This window comes from Botryllus schlosseri, chromosome 4, assembly GCF_051294905.1.
Source record: "Botryllus schlosseri isolate E-star chromosome 4, Bs_hap1, whole genome shotgun sequence".
In the NCBI taxonomy this organism is placed as follows: Eukaryota; Metazoa; Chordata; class Ascidiacea; order Stolidobranchia; family Styelidae; genus Botryllus; species Botryllus schlosseri.
Genome location: NC_137239.1, coordinates 1758948 through 1783063, shown reverse-complemented (window position 1 = coordinate 1783063; position 24116 = coordinate 1758948). Strand labels below are relative to the sequence as shown.

Sequence of the window (24116 nt, the reverse complement as noted above, 5' to 3'; positions counted from 1 at the left end):
TACTGTGACAGAGTAAATATATCGTATGGTTTTGTGAAATTGATGTAAATATAACCACACGCTGCTTCCCACTTGACAAAATTTTAAAAATATTTGTAGTGCAGCTCAGCTGCCTGGGTCGAACAAATGATTAAGAAATACTGCAAGTCCTATTCCTTGAATACTTGACTAAGTGCATGTAGACTAGACATATGCTAATTGACTACTTCCTATACTTCGTTTCTGACCAATGTTTATTGGTAGTGAGAGTGTGTGTGCTTGCAATCAGTATAGTTTGTATGAGAGAATTACAAAATTAAATCTCTGTATTAGTTGGTGACTCATACACAAGACCTACACTTCAATTGTTTTATCTACAATTTAATTACACAGAATGTGATTTACGTCATGTTCGAATGATTCATACATATTAGGATGTTAGAGACTCCATGTTATAACACTGTTTAAAATATGAAAAAGTAAGGATATTCAGAAATGCATTCTTCCGTGTTAATTGCATAGTGATTAATTCGAGCTGTGCCACAATGAATCAATTTTGCACACCGTCCGTCGTATATCATATGTGTGCATATGTTTAATGGTTTTATGATAGTTATTTAACCATCACTATGGCATATAATTTTCGTATAAATTGGTAATACTGGAGACGGATTCGGAGCCGGAACGGAGTCGGTACGGTTAAAGACTCAAGAGTCGGAGTTGGAATCGCTACAATGAATATGTCTGGAGTCGAAGTTGGAGTCGGTGGTAAAATTTACCGACTCCAAAGCCCTGATATGTATGTAGTATTTTTTAAATTTCTTGCATCAAAAATATTTCTTCGCGCATGCGCGATTTCCCGTGGCTGATTTGGATTTTTGGCGTCGGTCGCTGTGTTGGGTAATTGGCGTAAAAGCGAACCACATAGAGAATTCGAAGCATAAACTAATATTAAATAGCATTATTTTCGATGAGTGGGGCTTGGGTCGCGATATGCCACTAAAATCTGATATGGGTCGCGCTTTAAAATATGTAAGAGCCTATGCCCAAGCAAGTGACCTAAGAACCTCAAAATTAACAATAATGCTCGTACTAATCGTCATATTTAGCCCACGTTATATACTTACTTAAACCCAAAAATCAAGCCCTAACTCTACCATATCTCGAAATTCAACCCACATGTCGAAGTACATGCATGGCCCATTGTACCATGCTCACATTTCGACGGACTGGTTATTACATAGGTATCAGACAATGAATGTCGTTTGCATCCGAATTACGACCTGGTTGAACAAATCAATTCGAATAGCAAACATATTGTACGTGGAACTAGCTCGTTAAAGTCGTATATCTTTAATCAAATATTGGCGTTGGGGAGATATTATCGGAAGATATAGTAATTTTATTCACTGGGCTGTAAGTTTGTCATTAAGTAAATTTATTGCGGAAAACCCCTTTCAAATGGATGAGGTAGAGTGATTTCAATTCGAATACAACTCTAATTCTAAGTAATGCAGGTCCAATCTCTTCAATACTATGCGAGGCAGATATTTAAAATCGGAAAAATATTAAAATTATGTTCTTTCCAGTTTGATGTCTAAATGGTATGGTCTTCAATTTTATTCATCTAGCTGTAACAGTCACTTAATTTTCTGTATTTTCTTTTCGCGACGAATCAAACAGCAGGATAGAAACATACGTCAGAATCTTTGACGACGAAAACAATTATACGTGTGAAAGTCACAAGAAATCATATTCAGCAACAATCCTACACGTTTCAATAACGCATATGGTATAAGGTTACTGACTATACCAAATACATCAAATGATTTAGGAACATGACGATATTGATCGATTGATTTCGAAAAGTAAATTTCGCATGATAAAATATAAAGTCTGCCAAACCTAGTATACATATATTCATCTAAGCTCATATCTAACTGTACTACAGACGAACATTTCATCATCGATTGCTAAGAGGCTTCAAAATCAAACGAAATTCAGTCGCCATGAATATTCGCTACTGTCTCAGGAAGTGCAAATAGCACGTCCCAACTGAGTCTGCAACACCCAATTGTCACCACGTCCAAACTTCGCATAACTTCAGATCCATCGCATAACATTTGAAAAAAAATTGAACTTCTAGGAGTAACTCGATTGCCGGCCTGCCTATTAAAAACTTATTCAGCACAATTTTTCCTACATATTATCCTACATCTACAAAAATATATTCTTCTACGAGTTCTACATCATTCTGTTAACTTCATACATGTCCAGTGAGATTGCCACTCATTCATTCTTCATGCAACGTGATAGTTGCAATTCTCATAAAAAACTTAACCAGCCATGTTCATAAATATTTATTCAATGCTGATTTATCGTAAGATCAACAGCGACTGACGATCATCATGTGATCGGCGAGAGTGCTGTCACACAAATGGCCGAATCCAAACTGGACGGTGCCGTAAGTCCGCAAATCAGGAATCACAGTAAGAATATCGGCCTAGGGTAAATTACTATGGTAGTCGAAACACCGTAAATACAAAGAAATTGCTGCCAATTTGGTTACGTCGAAGTAAAACAGTGTGAAATAAATTTCAAGTGATTCATTTATTACACGACTTGGCCTCTAATTTGCAGATCTCCCTCGACTTGCAGCGGTGTCAAACTTGATCACTGGATTCATCTTGATGTCTAAAGGACATATCATTTAATTTCCTATCATTCGAAAATTTTAGAACGGACCCTGATATTGTTCAATATAGGCTATATGCATCTTCTGTAGATCAGTATAGAGTCCACTTGGCATAATAAGCAAATTTATCATCAATGAGCCATTATTTTACTCAAGTGGAACCGACGGTTATCTTTATGACAAAATCACAGAAGATTGGAACGAAAAATGACGCAGTACCTCCAACGATACCAAGCAAGCCGGCATTGTTAATCGAATTGTATATGGCGATTTTATGAAGTTAAATTGAGGACATTTATCTACTTGACCTATACGTAAAATGCTGGCAATCGTTACTTGCGACGGTTGCGAGATTAGGTAATCGGAAGAGATGCCACTACTTTGCTATCCAAAGTCGGATTCACATGTTTTGGAGAATGAGTATATCTGCGGACGTTAATTCTATTTCTAGGACACACAGCCGCTAATAGGGATTTCCTAATATCATTCCAAGAACGTGTTCTATTTATAGTCTATAAATGTAGGTGTAGGCAACTTGTTTGTATTTCGACATTAAACACGTTGCATGCTACCTGTGCCGACGACTATACAATAGGACTACGAGTCAGATAAATTCTCCCCCATTTTAACTAGTGAGATATTGTTTCAGATCTAATCCTATAAATGAAACCTCGTTCTATTTGACTTCCAACCAGCGATCACAAGTTCAATGAATGAAAATACTTCAAATTTGGCGACCAAAGTTGCAAACTAGAATGACTTCGTCGAATCAGAATTGAAGTCAAATTGAGTCAAAGTGCGCAAGCGATGCATGCGTGATGCGTGCGATACTTATGGCGGGACAAAACAAGGTCTAGCCGCGTTTTATCTACTCGGCATGAGTTGAAATGATTGCGATTCTGTCACCCAACACTTACCACCACTGTGCAAAGGCATATAGTTTATTAACTAAAATTGGCGCTACGAATATGTGAACAAAAAAGCACAAACATTTGTTCAAAAGAGCAATTATCGAGGTGGAATTGAATTACACAATAATACATTCTGATTGGGAGTGGGTTAAACTTGGTAAGTTCCTATTGTCCGCGTGTCTGCCACAATGCTCGATACGTCACCATTGTGCAGACTTTTCTGAGTGAACGAATGTGACGATGAATTTCCAAACACAGCAGATAGATTTGCACTTTTGAACCTATAAAAAGAGCTTCGAGTCAAATTGTAACAAGGAAAATTTCAGAATCATATTGGCGAATTTTCAAAATATTTCATAACTGGACTGAAATCTCACGAACGATGTAGTTTCATATAAACATGATACGTTGTTGAAAGGACAATTATTCATTTATTCCACAGCTATAATTGATTTGACAAATTAGGTCACAAGAAATTATAGTTAACTTATTATTATATTGTATTCTGTATAGTTGAGCATATGTATCCCGGTATGCAAAATTTAATTTTTCCTACCCGCGACCCTACCAGGCACGACCAGAATTTAATTCACGTATTCAAACGACAAAATCTCTTCTTGTCGGTTCCTTATATGAAGTCAAATTCGTGCACAACGTAGAAGTTTGATTCATAAAATTTTTACACCATCCTGAATCAATAGCAATGGTAGATCGAAGTCAATGTCAATGACGTACAGACGGGCAAATTGGAGCAGGGATTCAGTTCGTCATTTCAATCGGTCACGCTAGCTAGAGTATAATCGAAAAAGGTTCTTTAAGTATACCAAGTCGGGTGCGTCAATGAAATTTAGTATTCGCTTTAATCGTGATAATACAGTGGGTGAAGGCTGAAAGGCACTAAATTGATGCCAGCAAGTTTATTACAGAATATACGTAATTAAGGATATAGCCTATTGCTAAGCAAACTTCCATACGGGTAATAACAATATGGTCATATTGTAATACGAACTTAATGTTTGTTGTGATAATCAGTAAAACGATGTAAACGGAAACTCTGGGGCAACAGACTACTAAATATAAATCATTTTGAAAATCTCACCCGCTTTGACTAGATATATTTATCAATTTTTCGTAAATTGACAAAATTTCTTTTTGGATAGTTTGCCGGGCATCATTATTTCTCAATACGTACAGAAGTAGTAGGAAAAATCCTGTAAATAAATGTCACACATAATTCAATCGTTTTAATATCATTGAGTGACGCGGTAAATGTACACTACTGCACCAATACAAATAAATAAAGTCATTTGTAAAGTGAATTAAATCAGTTTTTAAGCTGTCTCCATAGGCTATGTCCAGCTTCTCTCGTCTTCGAAAATGGAATGAAGGTAAGAAGTAATGGCTTAAACCGTTCCATTGAACATCGGCACCAACGGGATCTGGTACGACCATCGTATCGATCAAATTTCTACGCATAGAAGGTTTATCCGCGATCTACATGAGTTCTCCCGCTGCATGCCTAGTTATTAAAAAAGCTCAGGCAAATAGTGAACCGAGCTCAAACAATGTCGGCAACAGAGACGACCCGAAGTTATACGGGTGAACGAGGAATTGAACGCAGCGTGTGGTAACGCAAGAAAGAGAATGTGGCAAGGAAGCTTACAAGCACAATAATCTTTCAACATAAAACACGCATGGTGGTGGCGCTCAAGACCTGAACAGGAACATCTCTTTACTGTTACTTTATATCATTGAAATGTATAAAAAAAAATATCCACGCGCATTGGACGAATAGGGATTGCTAATATGCAGATTTTGCTCGCAATTTGTTAGAATTGAAGATGAAAGTAGCATGAGCTGATTTCTAAAGTAGAGGAAAACACTGAAAGCATCATACAATTTTGAATAAACAATTCAGTGCTTTATCCAAGAGCTTGCTTATTAATTTTATAAGCAGTTTCACTCTTCAAATGCAGCAAAGCAACGATGACGAGGGTGACATCGAAGAGCTATTAGTTGCCAGTCGGGTCTCACGTTGATACGATGCACCATTTCAGTGGTTGCAAAACAGAAATAGTGATGATAACAACGTCGAGGATGTCGATCTGAATTCATAACGCAACCAACCACCTTGCGGTGTACGATCCGATCTTCTAAATTAGATATCGAATTTGTGCATTGTGACCTATACTCATACTCACATGTATCTTGCCAGTTATCTGAATTCTACCGTTGGTTTGAATAGAATGCTTAGATCATCATTCGGAAAATAGTTATACCTCAATAAAGTATTATTCGAGTTTCAGTTGCTGACCCCTAGTCTACTTTCTATAATTCAGATATGGCTATGACAGCATATGTCACTGCTGATACGATCTGATTGGCAACAGAGACAGTTAAATGCAGCGCTGATTAATATTGATGCATGACACATCCTACGCCATTATACAGCTGTTCATACTCACAGGTTACGTCCACAGTGGCTGGACGGATGTTGAACGAAAGAGGACCGGATGGCACACGCAAAAAGGTGCAATTATATGTATCCACCCATATAGACGGTGTAATAAGGTCGGAGTTATGTGTTGAGCAAGGTGCTCATACATAATCCCATGCATTACGTTTTGACTTTGAAGCTGTTAGAGTGATTATGGCCGTATTTACGCATCGGAAGTGATGAGTCAGGATTGTTTGTATAGGAGTCGCACCAAATAGGCCGCATGCCATGTCCTTAGTCGGGTAATTGATCCAAAAATAAACTTAAAACTTTAATTTAGGCCAGCCCTATTAAAACTTGTTTCTACTGAAGATGATGAAATATATTAGGAAAGTTTGGATCAGGTATCGGCACATTTTCACGCAATATTATTGATATTCATAATATAGTTACTTGCGGATTTCATGGACCTCGTCCTATCCGTGGGCCGAAGTTTGCTTATTGCTGGGTTAGTTGGTCAAAGCCAAACAGGCATGATCTATATATAGGAATTAAGAATCGATACTGGGGCCATGAATGGAAGACGCCATCTTTATATTACTATATCTTTCGATTGTAAAATTGCGTTTACTTCTATATCATCGGGAAAATACGATGGTATATACTGAGCAGCAGTGTTGGTATGACTCGAGTCATCTTTTTCGTATGACTTGACTTGACTTGACTCGACGCATCAGAAATGGGGATTGATTAGTACAAATTCACGAGTCAATTTCAAGTCATCAAGTAATCGGTGACGATAGAAATCACTGAATCTTGCATATGTTCGGATTGTTCGCGAAACACCGGTGTAACCAGTAAGAGAAAACATTCATTCAGAGATCGTGCATTTGACTGGGCCTCCATTGTTCTCTAACAAATACTTTGAACCCGAACGAAGTGATCGAAGCTTACAGATACGTTTTCGTAAACTAGTAGTAAAGTAATAAAATAGAAAAATGTATATTTCTGCTCCCTATTTTCTTACCTCAAATAAACCTACTGTTTTATTGAAATCGAATTCGAATATACTCTATATAGTCCTCAATCATTTCTTCATGCTGGAATTGTATCATATCAATTTGTAAATGGGAAATGTATGGAATCTTATTAATTCGCTTCTCTATTCTCTATTTTGGATGGTTAAGTGGTAACCATAAACTGAGGCTATGCAATTTATTACGTAGTTTAACAGTTCCACGTGTATGTGAGCGATACAGCGCCTTCTTGCGTGTATATTTAGCTCTATATTATTTCATCGGGTCAGAATCAATGACCAGTAAATCAGGATTTCAGACAGCAGGCAAAATGCAATGACGTAATAATGTCACATACTTCAGAAAGGCAACTTGAATTGAATTGTGACTTGACTCGAGTCACCTCCAAAAATTGAGTGACTTCACTTTACTCGAGTCACCTTCGAAAATCGATTGACTTGACTTGACTTGACTCGAGTCAAAATGTGTAATGACACGAAGTGACTCGTGACTCGAAGGTGGTGACTTGACCCCAACACTGCTGAGCAGCTAAATCTGCTGCCAATATTTCGCGAATGGTCTGTTTTTCACTTTGGTAAAAGAGTTACGTCTCATATTGCTTGCTATGCCATCTGTACACTTTATGGAAAACTTCTGCATCTAGCCTACTCACAAGAGAATGCGACGATTATAGATATATCATCATTAGGCATGGAAGTCAGATATTCCAATACCTTGCAATGAGTTCAGAATGGCGAATATGTAAGCAAAGACGAGTGCTGCACTTTCGTCTTCGACTCCGGGTAGGAAAAAGCCGAATATCCATGTTAATCCCAACATCACGAAAATGTTGAAATTAATGCCAAGTTTTCTTTGGTAAGATTCTTTTGAGTTTATCCGTGATTTTCCCTGTTGAAATGGTTTATATTTCGATACAGTCTGTTAACAATGTTTTGCTTAGCATGATCGGTAATTGTACATTTACATCAGGAGTCGATCTCAAAGTTCGTCGTCCTTTTTCTAACTCATTGTTGAATCGATTTATTTCGATATCTCTGCAAATAGTGGTCATCGGAAAGGAACGATACACACATAATAACCTTGTTTCATTCATTTTATCGATAAATTTCAATATAAAGGTGATGATTGCTTTTTGAGATTACAAAATCTAGTTCACGAGCGGATAACTCGCAGCAAATGCCGCAAACCGAGTATTTGGATAGATATGAAAGCTAGCAAGCAACGCAGCTACGTCACGTTTGAACTGGTGCGTGGTCCACAACAGAGTATGATTTCAAGTAGCTATAGAGAAGATTGTGTTTCTAACTTTCACCAGGTATGCATGCTTATACGCTGCCGTCTGTGGAAAATTTGAATATTGCAGTTGTAGTTTTATGTCTGAAACCAAAATCGTATCAGATAAAAGGGATTAGTGTCCAGTTTCCACATTCTACACCAAACCGATCTAAGGTAAGATTATTCCATGATTTTATTTTAACTAAGGCGGAGCAGCGATATGATATGGAAGTCGTAGGTAGGTAGGATATATAGTGGTCCACTCACCGAAACAGCGCTTCGCTTCAGGCATAATTGGTACGTTAAGATGCCGTAGACAATCATATTGATAGTGATCATTACGACAGTAGGAATAACGGCAAGGTACAAGATATATTCAGGATCAATCCAACATCTGTATGTCAGAAAATATTTAATAAATATGCGTTCAACATTCCTTTACGCATGTAACACTCACGTAACAATAAAACCATGTTCGTAGGGATATTCGTAAACGTTGTTATCGACGAGAGCAACGATGCCAACGAATATGGCTGGCATAATCCATCCCCAAGATACTGACGCCAGAATCACTTGCGCATCTTTTAGACTTGTTCGCGTGTACATTGGCTGGATGTAGACGGTGATAAAAAATATTTAATTCTTCTTGTTGTAGGCATTTCGTAATTCTTTATGGGATTTTAATTATATAGGAGATGCCGCCACTTCTGATTTCGTTGATGGAGGCGATTTTTGGCAAACATGTGTTGCAGAACAAGGTTGTCTACTGCTGGGTGTCTGTGAAATTTGATATTTGATTGAAAAATATCACGAACTTGGATAAGCGACTCAACGGATCATGGAACAACCATTAATTTGCTGCAGATTTAGTTATTGTACTAAAAGATCGCGTGTCGTTTATATTTACATCGAAACAAAATATAATTATGTAGCTTTGGGATCAAGGTACACAGTGCCATACTTGGGTCCAGTATCGTTAATATGTCACCACTTTACCTGGTTAATTCGCGTATTGAAAGACTACGTGGCTAGTAATTAGTATATCGCAATAATAATAATTCTGATAAAGAAATTACAATTACAATACCATATCGTACTGGATATAACACCCAGCAATATCACTTACCTTAACCACGGCTAAAAATAGCATCACTGCCTCGCAATTCATCCACGCGCAAGAGGCAAGCAGACAAAAATGCAAAATGACTGCTATCGTCCGACATGAATATGAAATGACGTGATAGTCATCAGCAAATATTATGAATGGCATTTCGCTGACGAGCAACGTGGTGTTGTGCAAGAGAAGAGCGAGTGACAGATTGAGTAACAAAAATGCGCCTTGAAACTTTCTCCCAGTACGAGTATTTCTGAATAATAATATAAACTTTATCGCTCAGCAAAACGATGCTGATAGACATTAAATGTTAGTAAATTGGCTTTCCATCTTTGGTATCGAGTAAAACCTCGAGGTTATATGATTTTGTTAGGGTTCCAGCAAATTAAAGTAAACCTCAACCTTACTCCTAATGTATATAGAATTATTAACATGGAATGATTAGCAAATAAGTAGGCCATGAAATTAGGAAACAAATGTAGCCCACGAGCTTATCCGTCCGTGATTAACACACTAACAAAACTTAATGTGATGGTTGTAAGTGTTTCGTCTACTTAACACAATGTGATCTATAGGCGTTTGCAGCCGAATCGAATGAACTATTCACCTATACATTCGATAAAGACATTTCATGCATCAAATAAATTCGGAAATGGTTCGAGAAAACTGCATGTAATTTTATTTGAAATGAAATGCATTTAATGCGTTCAACTCGGAATGACTTGGCATGTTGAGAACCAGAACCTCGGTTTAATTTCTTCGCAGACGTATGCTGAATGGATCGTTTCTTGGAGCCTTTCAAGCCCCGGTGTATAATAAGCACCGCCGTGCGAAGATTTAAACAAAATGATTCTAGAATTTTGGTTCATTTAGATGTGCATAAGATCTATTATATGTAAACTTGATCAAAACTCCTTTAAATAAATTGCACGATTGAAACAAAACGCATAGGTTAATATAAGGTTAATATAAAATTCTATAAACTGTAAAGAGGGAGAGGCTAGCGTGGCTAATATTCAAAACTTTGCAAATTTCCGACATGCCTAACGATCGCAAAATCGTTACAGTTTGCGCGAGTTTCCTTACCTAATGGCGAATTGATAAAACATAGCAGCAATCGGGTACTTACGGCACGCACAAAAAGAACAACATCAGAAGCAATAATGCAAACATTGATATCGAGCACCCCACGATTGTGACGATATGTAGTCCTGACGACTGAGAAATATCCTTATGCGGTCTCTGTAACAAATAACCCAGATTCAACCCATCTATCGTAGAGAACTATCACGCCAGGCATAAGTCAATGAAATCGTCTCGTGACACGAAATATATTATTTATTCATTTTCTGTTGAAAGAATCAATGGTTTTAAATCAGGGGTCACCAACGCGGTGCCCGCGGGACCCAGGTAGCCCGAGAGGACCGGATAAGTAGCCCGCGGGCCTGTTCTAAAGATAGGTTGAGAAACTGCACTTACGCGTGAGTTTTCAAGGTAGTTAGTGACTAATTTATTTAGTTGTTCTTTTGTCAATCACACTAACATGTAAGTGTAACAAATGACGTTATATATCCAGGGCCGTAACTGCACTTCGCCAGCCCACACCAAAACGTTGCTCTTTTGACCCATAGGATGATAAACCCAACTTCTGCGGTGCGTTGCTCCGCAAGACCCGAATTAGGATCCACGTTATAGTCACTGCTTGTGAAACAGGTTTCTTCTACTCAGTAGTTAGCAGTTTTTTTGCCTTACTCACTCAGAGTTGAAGTGTCAAGGTACACACCTGAGTACAAAACACTACTTATATGTTTGATTAGGACAGTGGTTCCTGCATTGTACATCAGCGGCTCTAAACATTGTCTCCAGCGCCCTCCAGAGGGCGATTTGGATTTGGAAAGGGCGGAAACGCTCAGGAGGAAATGGGGGCGCTGGGATCAGGGTGCGTTATAAGGGGGCGCTGAAGAAAAATGCCATCGCAGTAGATGGTGTAGTAGGGATATATCATTATTTAGAGTGGAGCAATAGTTCTATATATCCGTGAGTTCTCATCGCAAACTAACATTCGACAAAATCTGTCAAATCTACTAAGTTTCCATGAATGCAGTGGTCTAATTTAATTCATGTAAAATGATTGAGGCGGACTTTTAGATGGCCAATTGCCCGTTAAAACACTCCCGTCACGCTAGCGTTTCGACGCCATCCTGTCTTTTCATTTTATCGCAGTTTTGTTGCATTCTGTAATGATAAAAATATTATTAAACTGATACTTATACTGATAGTAGCTCGGAGAATTTTCCACAGTTTTTTTTAACTAGCATCCTGCAGCGCACTGCGTGTCGAATCGAAAAGGCACTGTATAGGCTACTGTACAACTGTGGACAATGGTGCCCTTTGTACATTAAAGATGTTTTGAAGCTTTTCGGCCAAAATGATTACCTAAATATACTTGTATTTGAGAGCTACAAAGTTAAATCGTCAGAATATTTCTCAATCGTATCATAAAAGATGTTACTGCTTAGTGTCATTACTGATTCATGTTAATAGTAAAGAGCTTGGTGCAGTACTAAATTTCATGTGAGCAAATCTCCACCATATTCTCAGTTGATTTAGTAGTCACAAAAAGCAACAAAACAAAACCCAATACAATTAAACTCCGTACCGCCAATCGCAGAGGAGAATTCAGGATGTGTGCAGTACATCTATCTCGAACCAAATGCTATGAGCGTATGAGCCCGTAGGCCTTACCCGAATTTTGTTATAACAACCTGGATTTGGTCCCAAAAATAGCACATTCAATTACACATTTGATTAATCGAGTGGTTTATTAGCGAAGTCACAGCCCGAAACCGGACTACTTCGACCACTTGCCCATTGTTTTCTACCACAGTCCATGAAATAGGGGGCGCCGGACCCGCTACTAGATCCGCGAGACATTTCCAATGAGCCACGAAATCATTTGAAGATATTCTACTGGTTTTGTTATAGTGTATAGACTAGGGGTGGCCAACCTACGGGCGTACGGCCGCATGCGGTCACCCACATGAAAATTGAAATTAATAATAGAACCCCGAATTTTTAAGAGATCGTAATTAATCTTGAAATATTCTCCGCGGCATTCACGATTCATTGCGGCCTCCTTTTTCGACTTGGTGTAGTAGCGCAAGTTGCAATCCGAGCCCCACTGTACGTATGCGAATAGCAGAGGAAAAAGATCCGCCCCATATCAAAATACCATCTTGGAATCGTGCGCCCCTCGCGAGACAAATTGTTTCTGGTGCGTTAATCGACCCACTCAAATATATGCATCATCATTTATAACTTGATCTAAATTTGCGAATACACTCCTACGATCCACTCGACCGGTGAATTTTTTCACGTGGGTGGAGAAAGGATAAATATGTGATCGTAATATGTGAAATTAGTAATAATAATTCATTCGTAAATCCGAAAAAACGATCTTAACGAATCACAGTAACCATTCATAACATGACCTCATAGTATGCCGATATGAAAAAGTATATTGGTCCGGGGTTCACCGGAAATGCACATATTGACATGGATATTTGACGTCAAGTTAGTTCATTACTAATATGCACCATAATGCGGCCGTAGGCTACACAAGCAATCTAAAGTCTATGGATATTTTATATGGTGGCTATTTCAAAGAGATATATATGGTCATATAGATGGGCCTACTGAATATACATTGGGCTCATTAGCTTCATTTTTATCCATGCTGTTGTAGTTATTCAGCAAGCTTTTGCCACCTCTCACCAATAATGCAGTGAAGTTTGTTTAATGATCACACGAGCAGGTCAACGAGTCTGAACTGCTTCCTGTTACTGTACATCCTTTATCGCTCCAAGTTCTTGATGATTCCTTCTAAAACACGCAAGCCGGATCTTGCGTCGTATTGTCGTACTGTGTTGACAGCTGGTGTAAATATAGAAGAGGATTAGAAATTGCACCACGTATGTCATTAGACATATACATGTTGTTCTACGGATTGATGATAAAATTATCAGTCAGATCCAAAGTGTACAGTACACCAACGGTGCTCAACTATGAGCAGGCCGTGTTATTTTTTTTTGCATTTCGGGAACCAAATGCTAAAACTGCCAGAAATGAAATAATTTGATTAATATGTCAACAAGAATCGGAAGGAGTTGTATGAAGCGACAAAACAAATGTGTAAAGTAAAGCCTAATTCCTGAATTAGGGTTCGTAGATCCTATGGAGGTCCGCAGACTACCATCCAAGGGACCCATAAAAGGTGAATGAGAAGGCTAAAAAGTCCAGTGGTTAAATCTGGATATGCGACCAATCTGTGGATTGATCAATCCAGCGATTAGGAAAAATATGATATCTTGCGAATAAGGGGTGGATCAGGGGCGGGCAACTTCTCCATCCGGCAAGCCGGATAGGGGAACATGAACATGAGGCTGGCCGGATTCCTGAATTTTTATTATGAGTTTAGTTTAGGCCGTATGTTGCCCGCCCCTGGGGTAGATGATATGAAGCGATAAGAATGTAGATGATATCTGCACGCCAAAGTAGGAATCAACGTATTTCGGAATATGTGATAGCGGCCCTACTTTTAAAATTTAGCGCGATTACTACGTATTTTCCTGTTGTCATTGCTCGTACATTTTGTTACATCATGTGGCCACCAGGCGCGAGCAAGGATGCATTTAGCTCAATCGGGATTATACCAAATTCCATTACCCTTTAACATGCAATTGAATACTGTCTGCATGTCCATTGTTCAATAACTCGTAGATTGTGTCACGTTTTCCAATAGGGGCATAGTTTCATCAATGAATAGACATGGCGCAACGGGCATCCATATCTATACGTACCATACACACATAAGTACATTGACTCCTTTCCTAGTTTTTCATTGCCGGGTGAATAGTTTTTAATATTATAAATATTGGTTATTACAGTCCCTCATGATTTCTAACAATTGGTTTGGTAGCTAATGCTGAGATTCAAACATGTCAGAAACCCTTTTGAATTGTTATCATAAGCATTGCGAAATGTGTGAATGGCGGGATTTTGCACGCATAGTGAATCGACTATTGAGAATATATAGTGCAGAAGCACTCAGTTTTGTATCGCGTAAATTTGGTCTGCAACATCGTTTTCAATTAGGATTTAGGTCTTGCTGTTTGATGGCACAGTGTGGATACTGCATGTTTTGTGACTTTCGTTTCATAAGAAAGACCGAACTAAAGTCTATAAATATGAATTCATGGAGATGCAAAAACTGCCAAAAATAAAATCTGAAAAATGCCAAAAATAAGCAAGACTTATTATTTTTGGCACATGCCAAAAAATATCCCGACCTGGCTATGATCAACGCTTGGGGGTTGGGGTGAGGGGCGCCGCGAGATAGTCTGATATTGTAATGCTGAGGATCGTTCATTCATACAGTCACGGAAGCAGACTCGGTGTGCAATCCGTCCGTGGATTTATATAAAATGGCTTTTGATGAAGAAGAAGATGTCGCATGGCAATTAACACCTATTGGCCGGGTTTCACGGATATGGATCAATCCGTGATCGCAGTTTAAACTTCAGCAATCTACCCGTTCCGGTTGGACAGATAACGATTAGCCACTAATCGGGGAATTTAAATTGGCGGTTATATAGTCATCACACTGTTTCGGGCATCAAAAACGGGATTGTCATTGATAACTTATCATAGCTTGGTTTGAGAAGTCATTTTAGTCGGAATAAATTTACCAGATTTCTGATCTAACTAACTGATTTCGAGTGCGCTCTCTATACAGCACATAATTATAGAATGGATACATTGTCCCGTGTCCATTCCAGAGGCACTTGAATTACGTAGTTGGATAGTTGAATTATGTGTTCAGTTCAATTAGTGGCGTTTTTTTTCTGTTCATGCATAAGCATCGTGGTTTAGGGTTTTATGTCGTACGGAGATAGGATACTATACTGTATCCACGAGTATTCACAACGTGGTTACCTGGACAGGAGTCAATGAACCCCAGAAGATACACCGAACAGGGGTGCATCCCAAATCATACTTAAACTACTACAAAACTACTTTGCGATGAATAACATATGTCTCTATTTTGGCATAGAACCGGTTACAATTGAAATTGGTGACAGTTTTAGGTCATCTGCAGCTTTGCAGTTGCAATTCAAAATATTCTCAACAGCGGGTCTACGCAACCACATCAAATAATTACAGAGGTCTAAGCTATTAAAAAGATTAGGAAACACGGCTTTACAGCATTAAACTATCGAAAACATACCGAGTAGGTCAGAAGTTGATCAGCTGGGAGATTTGATATGATTCGGTTTTCGACGGTGGCTGAAATTACCACAGTTGGCACGTTGTGCTTTCTCCTGCCGTCTGAAGTCGGTAGCGATTGCGCGCTGTTGCTTTTTCGAAATAGATTCGTGTTTCTGATGACATTGAAGGTCACTTTTGATTCTGAAAGCAAGGAAACGTTGTCATATCGTCCATAAAAACTAAAATAGCTGGTCTTCGCTAATTCTCCTGTGCTTTAGCGAGGTTTGGATTTGGTTTAATTTTCGTTAATTCACATATTCATGCTATCTTCGACACGAAATACGCGAAATAAAGATACACCAAGTCCGAATTGCACATATCACCAATTCGTAGTGTTTAGAAAATATGCATCTGCTACACCAAAGGTTACGATATCTATGTCTTTTTATGCTAATATATGCAATAGATATACCGCATTATGTATTTATTTTTAAAGCAACATTTTACTATTTGGTGATGCGACTTCCGGTACATAAATAGATGCCTCTATCCGCTCTCCATTGATAACGCTGCCAGCTTCTTCTGGTGAATCCGTGAGTAATAATTGGTCACTTCTGAATCCAATTTTATTTGAGTTGGGTCTTACGAGAACTGCCATGCCGATTCCTCCTTCCAGTCCTTTACCTATGGAAACATTTCATGTAGGAATAGGTATTATTCATACCTCAATTTAATACAGTTGCCTTGGACTTTTTGTCATATTGCAAATGGAATTTATGGCATAGCAAAGACCGTTGTGTGCGAATTTTCCCAACAACAATAATAGTAATATTTACGTTAATAACTCTTACTATAAAGTACCGGTAAAAGGTTGCAGGTAAATAAAAAGTGGTGCTGTTTTTGGGGTCGCAGAAGTTAAAGGAAACGCCGACGTCTTGGCATACGTCGCGAACCTGTGGCTTTTGATTTTATAACATGGCTGTTTGATAAATTCTCAATTTTTCACTTAATTCGCATCATATTTACTAAGAGTGCTGAATTATTCTGTAATTTTCTATAATGACCGGAATTAATATGCTTGTGGTAGCGGAGAAAACTTCTGTTAAGTGTCGAAAAGTGGCCTATTGAGGTTCGGAACATTCCTTTTCGTTAATATACCAGTCCGATATGCCTATACGGGCCGGGTTACAAAGTAGTAACGTCTACAGAATTTGTTGAATCGGTCCGTATCGAAATACATTGCAACACAACTAACTTGAATGATTGCTCTTGTTCGTATGCGATCAGTGACAATTACTGCAGTATAGCGTAACTGCAATTCATTCATCACGGAACAATACAATAATTACATTGATTTGTCTGCTTTTACGCATGACCAATACTGTAATTGGATTAACAATTTTCAGGAGTATCCTTGAGTCATCTCCAAACTTTTTCGAAGCAATCCAGATGGAATCAAAATACGGTTTCTAAGTCAAAAAAGTCACGTCCATGAAAGCGTATAGTGCAGTTTCGAAAAGTATTTCAAAGATTTATGATGTACAATGACCGTAATACCCAATCTAACATTAGATGCGGGCTTTGAAGCTGCAAATTACAGTTTGACATTCAGCTATTTATGTAACTCACCTGACGTTATTAGCATGGATACATTGTTACTCACAGCTTTATATACTCCGCTATCATTCAACGCCACAAGATATGCAACGCGATCTAGCTGAGCAAGCAACCTTTAAAATTTATTACGTTATAGGGATAGCTTACATAATTCTACTCGCAAGATATCTTACTCTGCCGACTGGCCGCTTTTGCCCAATTCTGGTGATTCCATCAGATTGCTTATAGTCGAGATTACAGAGGTTGCCGTCTGAAATGGTTTAATCGTGATGATGTAAATGATAAGATTTCTAATATTAATAATACTCGACATAATCTACTACGTGATATATTCGATTCAAATGCGAGTGTGAAGCTTTAAGTCCAAACTAATACTGGAATAGCACTCATCATGTCGCCGTGGGGTGACCCGGAATATCCAATTACGCATTCTCCGTACGACCAAGCAATAAGTAGTGCCCCTTACGTTTATCTATATAATTTATTTACAACTTGCTGACAGGGAGATATGGCGATTTATGACAAAACTGCAGGTCGATCACTAACCTACAGAAATATTATTGCCGTGACTATGGCAAGCATTCTGCTGCGCGTACTGAATGAAATGTTACATCGTATCGCGGATCACACAGTAGAAATAACGTCTGGGCATTTGTCGATCGTAGAATAGTAAAGACTGTATAACTTTGGTATTCACCGAAACATTATGTCTCAGTGAGATACTCAAATCATCAATATAGATACTCAATTCGAATTCGAGTGCTCTAATAGACATATGCCTAACTCCAATTATCACTCATATACTTTCTTTGTTCGGGGCATGCCAATGCTAACAAGGTCACTCCGAATAAGATCCATTGCCTCATAAAGAGGGGATCGTATTGATTTGTTTCTCTGTAATCCAGACATTGCAATTAGCAAACGCCTTTCACATCTTTATAGTAATAAACTTAGAAATTCCAACAGTAGCACATGTAATTCAATTCATCAGTTTAGAAATATCAACATAGAATTATAAAGGTATGCTATTTTACGTCGAGAAAATATTGCATAATCCCATCATGATGTGACAGCTACTAAAGAAAACATGCTGCTGTTATTAGTGTTCCGCTATATACGCTTCAGCATAAGTTGAAATAGATAAACTCACAGTTTCTGTAATAATATCAGCTGAACTGATGACGCTATTAATGGCCACTGACGTCAGAACCACATCATCACTTTTGACTTTTTCGGGATCAGCAGTCAGTATCTGTAGACTGGCAGACACCTGTTGCCGTTGCTCTTCGGTTTCAATTGTTTGACCCGCAACGTCCTGCATATCAATTCATCCAATATATATAAATGTTCGATGTTATGAAAAATAATTATATTTCGATTATTTACACCTACATTATTCGTTAGGCAGTGATGTGAATGTCTGTCGATCCATTTTATCTATGATTTTGGAGTCACGAAATAACTGTGGTCCTTTGTTCCTACCGCGTGAACAGGGCAGATTATTATATAGATATTTATTTAAGTAGTGACTATATAGTTACTGATTTTAGTGAAAAGGAACCACAAGTAACTACATGGACGTTTGCATCAATGGAAAAATCCAATATTTTCGAAAGATTTTAGTAGAATCAGGACTTTCAGACGTTCACATGTTTGCAGGTTGTAAAGATTACCAAGCTTTTTAATTGCAGCAAGCACCATCATATATCAATAAGAGAAGTGGTAAAACGTATTATGTCTTTCAGTGGTTTATATGATTGTGTTAGAAGTGACCAAAAACCTAACTACACAAACTGCTTTCTACTTGTAAAATATAATAATTGGAAAATGGGTTATTCCAGACGTGAAACCGATGTAGTCGAACGGGAATTAAAACCAGCAGAAGTCAAATTACTGATGAGCACCACAATTTTACTTTGAAGATACCGTGGCTGCATAAGTAAGTAGAACAAATACGTCGTTTCCCGAATTCCAGACTATGGCCATGGATGTTGTGGCTCATGACTTGCGTTGTCTCGCATCTTATCGAGTCTAAATTTATATTGAACGCGGTTATCGAAATATTCAGAAACTACTTTATCAACTAATCCACTTTCTGTATTACACCAAGTTCTAATATTTATTTATCACCACTGCTTTACTCCTGAATTCTTACAAATATTGACAGTAGCACTGTTCTTACCGAAAGTCCAGTTCCACAGGACATAAGCCATGTTACTGTTGACCACGTGCCGTCAAGTTCACAAAACCTCGAGCCAAGAGGTGTGTTGACTGAAATGAAATATCGTATGAATTTGCCACTGATATATTTCAATATACCAAATTATATACATGGCGTAAAAATGTTTATCCGTGTTATTCATGCGAGTTAAGAGATGTGCACAATGGTAGTAGTATATGTTCCTCTCGTTCTATGACAGTGTTGCGATCAAGTCACTACCTTCTAGTCACAAGTCTTCTTGAGTTAATGCACATTTTGATTCGGGTCAAGTCAAGTCTCGTCACGAGTCAAGTCAGAATTCGAGTCCAATTGAATTTTCGAAGTATATATGACGATTCAAAGTCATCACATTTTGCTAGCTGTATGAAATAGGCTAGAGATTAATTGGTTATTCACGTTCCACCAAACACCAAATATAGAGTTGAATGTACATTTGGGCTGTTCAAAGAAAAAACTTTTCCTTGAGATTTCACTGGCTACTTGATAAAATTGTTAGGTTGGTTAATAAAACGCTGCACACCAACTTTGGCTCAATTCCAACCCGCAGAAGCGAGATTAGTGCAGTAGAAAGTTTTGAATTTATTAAATAAAAAACAAAAACACAAATTTTAAAATTTTTCTGCCGACTTCATAAAATTGTTAGGCTGACAGTAGAGACAACGTACAATAAATTTGGCTCAACTCCAACAACTCGAAGCGAAGTTATTGCGGAAGAAAAACTTGGATTTGAATAAACTAGTATTCACGGTGACTAACTCTTTAATTATATTTATTATAAAATCGTGGAATTAGAAATTTTTCTACGGCAATTACTTCGCTTCTAGTTGTTGAAATTGAGCCAAATTTGTTGTACAATCCGTCGCCCGCGGGAAGGTTTTGTGTGGACCAGTGCTATATTGACTTGACTCAACTTTTTTGTAAGACTTGACCTGACTCGAGTCACTTTGCAAAAATGACTTGACTTGACTTGGCGCGGTGTATCAGAAATGTGGATTTTTCTCATAGTCACGAGTCAATTTCAAGTCGTTAAGTAATCGGTGTCGATATAAATCACTGTATCTTGCATATTTTCGGATTTTGCGCGAAACGCTGGTATAACCCTTGAGAGCAACCAATCATTCAATGATCGTGCGTTTTATTGTGCCTCGATTGGTCTCTCGCAATTGAATTAACCACGAACGAAGTGATCGAAGCTTACAGCTTACGTTGTCGTGTAAAATAGTATTAAAGTAATTGAAAAGCAAAATATATATATTTCTCGATTGACTTGACGTGACTCGAGTCAAAATGTGCAATGACTCGAAATGACTTGTGACTCAAAGGTAGTGACTTGATCCCAACACCGGTGTGGCCTGCGAGGTAATTCTCGAAATTATTTAGAACACCAGGTAAAATTTCAAGGTCAACCAAAGTTTGATTAGCCTGGCTGCGGAATTTGATGATGACTAAAGCAGCAAGTTCTGCTGCAGGCACGTCCCGTCATTCGCGTGATTTATTGTCACTAGATTTCTTGCATTCAGTATTGGAGTCCACTTGAAAATCATAAATACTCGTTATTCACCGAATTGAATCTAACTATAGTCGCAATCAGGAGATAACGTGTCGTCCAACATTCGTCTTCGCTCGCCCGCTCTCAGCGAGATCGTCGTCGACGAAACATCTGCACACAATGATAGAGGTACCGAAATCGTGGATATTGCTATGTATGAACGCCGAATAATCCTGTCCTTGCCAAATGAGTCCAGTGGTTTACAGATGCGATCCCCAATATATGTAAGTAACATATTTATTGATAGCAATAATTAGTAGCTTTTAAAAAAATGTCGCGCTTTGCGCGACCCTGACATGGCCTCGTACAGCACATTTGCATGACGTAATTGTTATCAATTTTAAAGCGTAGTACATAAGTCTTGTTTTCAATTATACCTAATTTTATTCGTTCCTATTGGACGAATATTAAAAAAGTTATCAACATTCTAGTTGCCCGCGCAATAGTTGATAAATCTCATGTGTTGCTTTGGCCGAAAAGGTTGGTCTCTACAAATATACATAAAATTGGGCATTATTCGGAAATTACAATTCAGTTGCATAAAGGAAGAAAATCGCAATATGCAAATTCGCGATGCAATCACAAATTGATGCAATTTTTGGAATTATTCCATGATCCTGTGACAGAGAAAATGCATCGTCAGGTTTTGTAACATTGATGGAAATATAACCAAACGATGCTTGCCACTTGATAAAATTAAACATATTTGTTGTGTAGCTTAGCTGCCTGAGTCGAACAAATGATTAAAAAAGACTGCAAGTCATATTGCTCGAATACTTGACTAAGTGCATGTAGACTAGAGATAGGTTCTGCTATTTGACTACTTCCCATATTTTAAAGACCAATGTATATTAGTAGTAAGAGTGTGTGTTCTTGTAATCAGTATAATGTGTAAGAATACAATTAGTAAGTTAAATCTCCTAGTTAGTTTCCGACTCATATACAAGAGCTAGACTTCGATTTTTTAACTTCGTTTAATTATACAGGTTTCGATATATGTCATGTTTGAATGATTCATAGATGTTAGAATATTGCAAAGTCGATGTTATAAAAACTTATAAAATATGAAAAAGGAGGGATATTTAGAAAGGCATTTTTCATATTAATTGCATAGTGAATAATTCGAGCAGTGCCACAATGAAACTATTTTGCATGGCACAGTTAATCATATATTTTTATATGTATAATGGTTATATGATAGTCATTCAACCGTCACTGGGGCATATAATTTTCTAAGGAAATTGGTAATACTATTGTAGTCGGAGCCGGAGTGGGAGTCGGTACGTTTAAAGATTCCGGATTCTGTGTCGGCATATTAAAAATGTTTGGAGTAGGAGTCGGAGCCTAGCCTGAGTCGATACTAAAATTGACGGAATCTACAGCCCTGACTGATAGACCATATACAATGACAATCTCGTTATCTTGTTCTTCTATGAAGCACAGGTGCAGTGGCACGACACACGTGAAGTAAAATATTGCAGACTTTTGTAAGATTGCACTAATTAACACATGGCGATCCCACGAGAACCATTCACTAGCGGTGGCTGGCCGTTGGTTTGCTGTCACAGACCCGCTGGTATCAACACCCCTCAGTGTTTCGACCACAATTCACAATCGCGTATCTCACCGTTCGTCGTGCTTTCACCACAAGTTGTTTCTGATGTCACTGAATATCCAGCCCAAGCTGGAGGGAATGTGATGTTTGTGACTTGGTCCATTGCACTTTCGCAAAGTTCATATAGGAAATCCAAACTGCTACACTGGATCACAACTGATGGACATGTAACTGCAATGGATTGTTCAAATGCTGCGTTAATTCGGTAATCAAAGATTTAAATTACACGATTAGCATATTTAGCATTCAATCAAAGTCACAAAGAACAGTTTAGCCACACATCACTTGCGAATAAGCAATTGATCACAGCTTTAACATACAACATGTTGCACATGCTGTCTTTATACACACCGATGTTGTTCCATTCTGTGTTTATTGTTTGTTAGTGGCGGCTTCGATATTAGTGTTTGACAATTGAACTGAAGTGAACTGGCTCAGAGTGCGGCGTAAAGTAATATCCTACACTAAATGAGCTCATTTGCACTTGACTCAAAGGTTTCTTATCGTCAGGACTATGATCACCTGAGTTCAAAAGTTGATAATCAAGGAAGGGACAATCATTATTCTGTACGGTCGATACTGCAAATGCATGTCGAAATCACTGACGAAGATGAAAGTCCTTTTTAGCGTGTACATTGACAGAGCAGTCGGTACAAGATAAGCATCGGGATGCATATAATTCAATCTGCTGCAGCGCCGGCCTGCAATCCGTATATTCATAATGCGCTGATACACTTTGATCTTAGAATATACGAATTGTTTGGCAGTGGGGAGTATTAGGACTGAGGTAAATTTAGCACCACAGCTAAGTGTTGATTTTTCCTTTCGGATTCACATATTGTGGAATCTGTATGCTCAGCGATGGACACTGCTATGAAGAACTGTACATTTGTGTAATTAAGGGTCATTCTTGGGAACGGAGCAGATAATGGACAAAAATAACCCGCGACAACGTGTGACGTATGGCTCACTACGCGTATGAAGAAAATACCGACACCTTTCCAATAATTTTGCAAATATGTCTATATTCGTTCGTATTTTTTAACTACATGGCTGTGCGATTATTATTCGGGCATACGATGCATATTCCGAATATAACTTGTTACGCCGAACAAACTTTTTATAACATTCATATATTGACCGCAAACATCGAGACAAAAACTTTCCATTTGATTAGTTTGTTCACTATTTGTAACGTGGATAGCCAATATAGCCTACTTGTTCTGTTGCGATCAGTACTCACTTGGAATGCAAACATCACTTTCAGACCATGTGTATCCAACAATACATTCGCAGTAATAGGATCCGATCGTGTTGCGACAGATTTCGCCATCGGGACACGAGAACGTGCCTGCTTCACATTCATCTACGTCTTGAAAAATCATAATAATTGTATAAT

At 38.2% G+C, this 24116-nt stretch overlaps 2 protein-coding genes across 2 annotated transcripts in view; both read right to left on the bottom strand.

Moving 5' to 3' along the window:
• The window catches only part of LOC145437845 (adhesion G-protein coupled receptor G7-like), a 449423-nt gene that overhangs the window by 340351 nt on the left and 84956 nt on the right, over positions 1 to 24116 (bottom strand). The gene's annotated exons all lie outside the window — the stretch shown is intronic.
• The window catches only part of LOC145436829 (uncharacterized), a 35024-nt gene continuing 21493 nt past the window's right edge, over positions 10586 to 24116 (bottom strand). The window contains exons 7-16 of the mRNA XM_080314046.1: positions 23961 to 24089; positions 22730 to 22888; positions 19515 to 19603; positions 18483 to 18647; positions 17506 to 17582; positions 17345 to 17445; positions 16223 to 16399; positions 15735 to 15916; positions 13223 to 13381; positions 10586 to 10690 (exon numbers count right to left, since the gene is read on the bottom strand). Coding sequence (XP_080170172.1) covers positions 13331 to 13381; positions 15735 to 15916; positions 16223 to 16399; positions 17345 to 17445; positions 17506 to 17582; positions 18483 to 18647; positions 19515 to 19603; positions 22730 to 22888; positions 23961 to 24089 — 1130 coding nt within the window. The 3' untranslated portion in view covers positions 10586 to 10690; positions 13223 to 13330. The remainder of the gene's footprint in view (positions 10691 to 13222; positions 13382 to 15734; positions 15917 to 16222; positions 16400 to 17344; positions 17446 to 17505; positions 17583 to 18482; positions 18648 to 19514; positions 19604 to 22729; positions 22889 to 23960; positions 24090 to 24116) is intronic.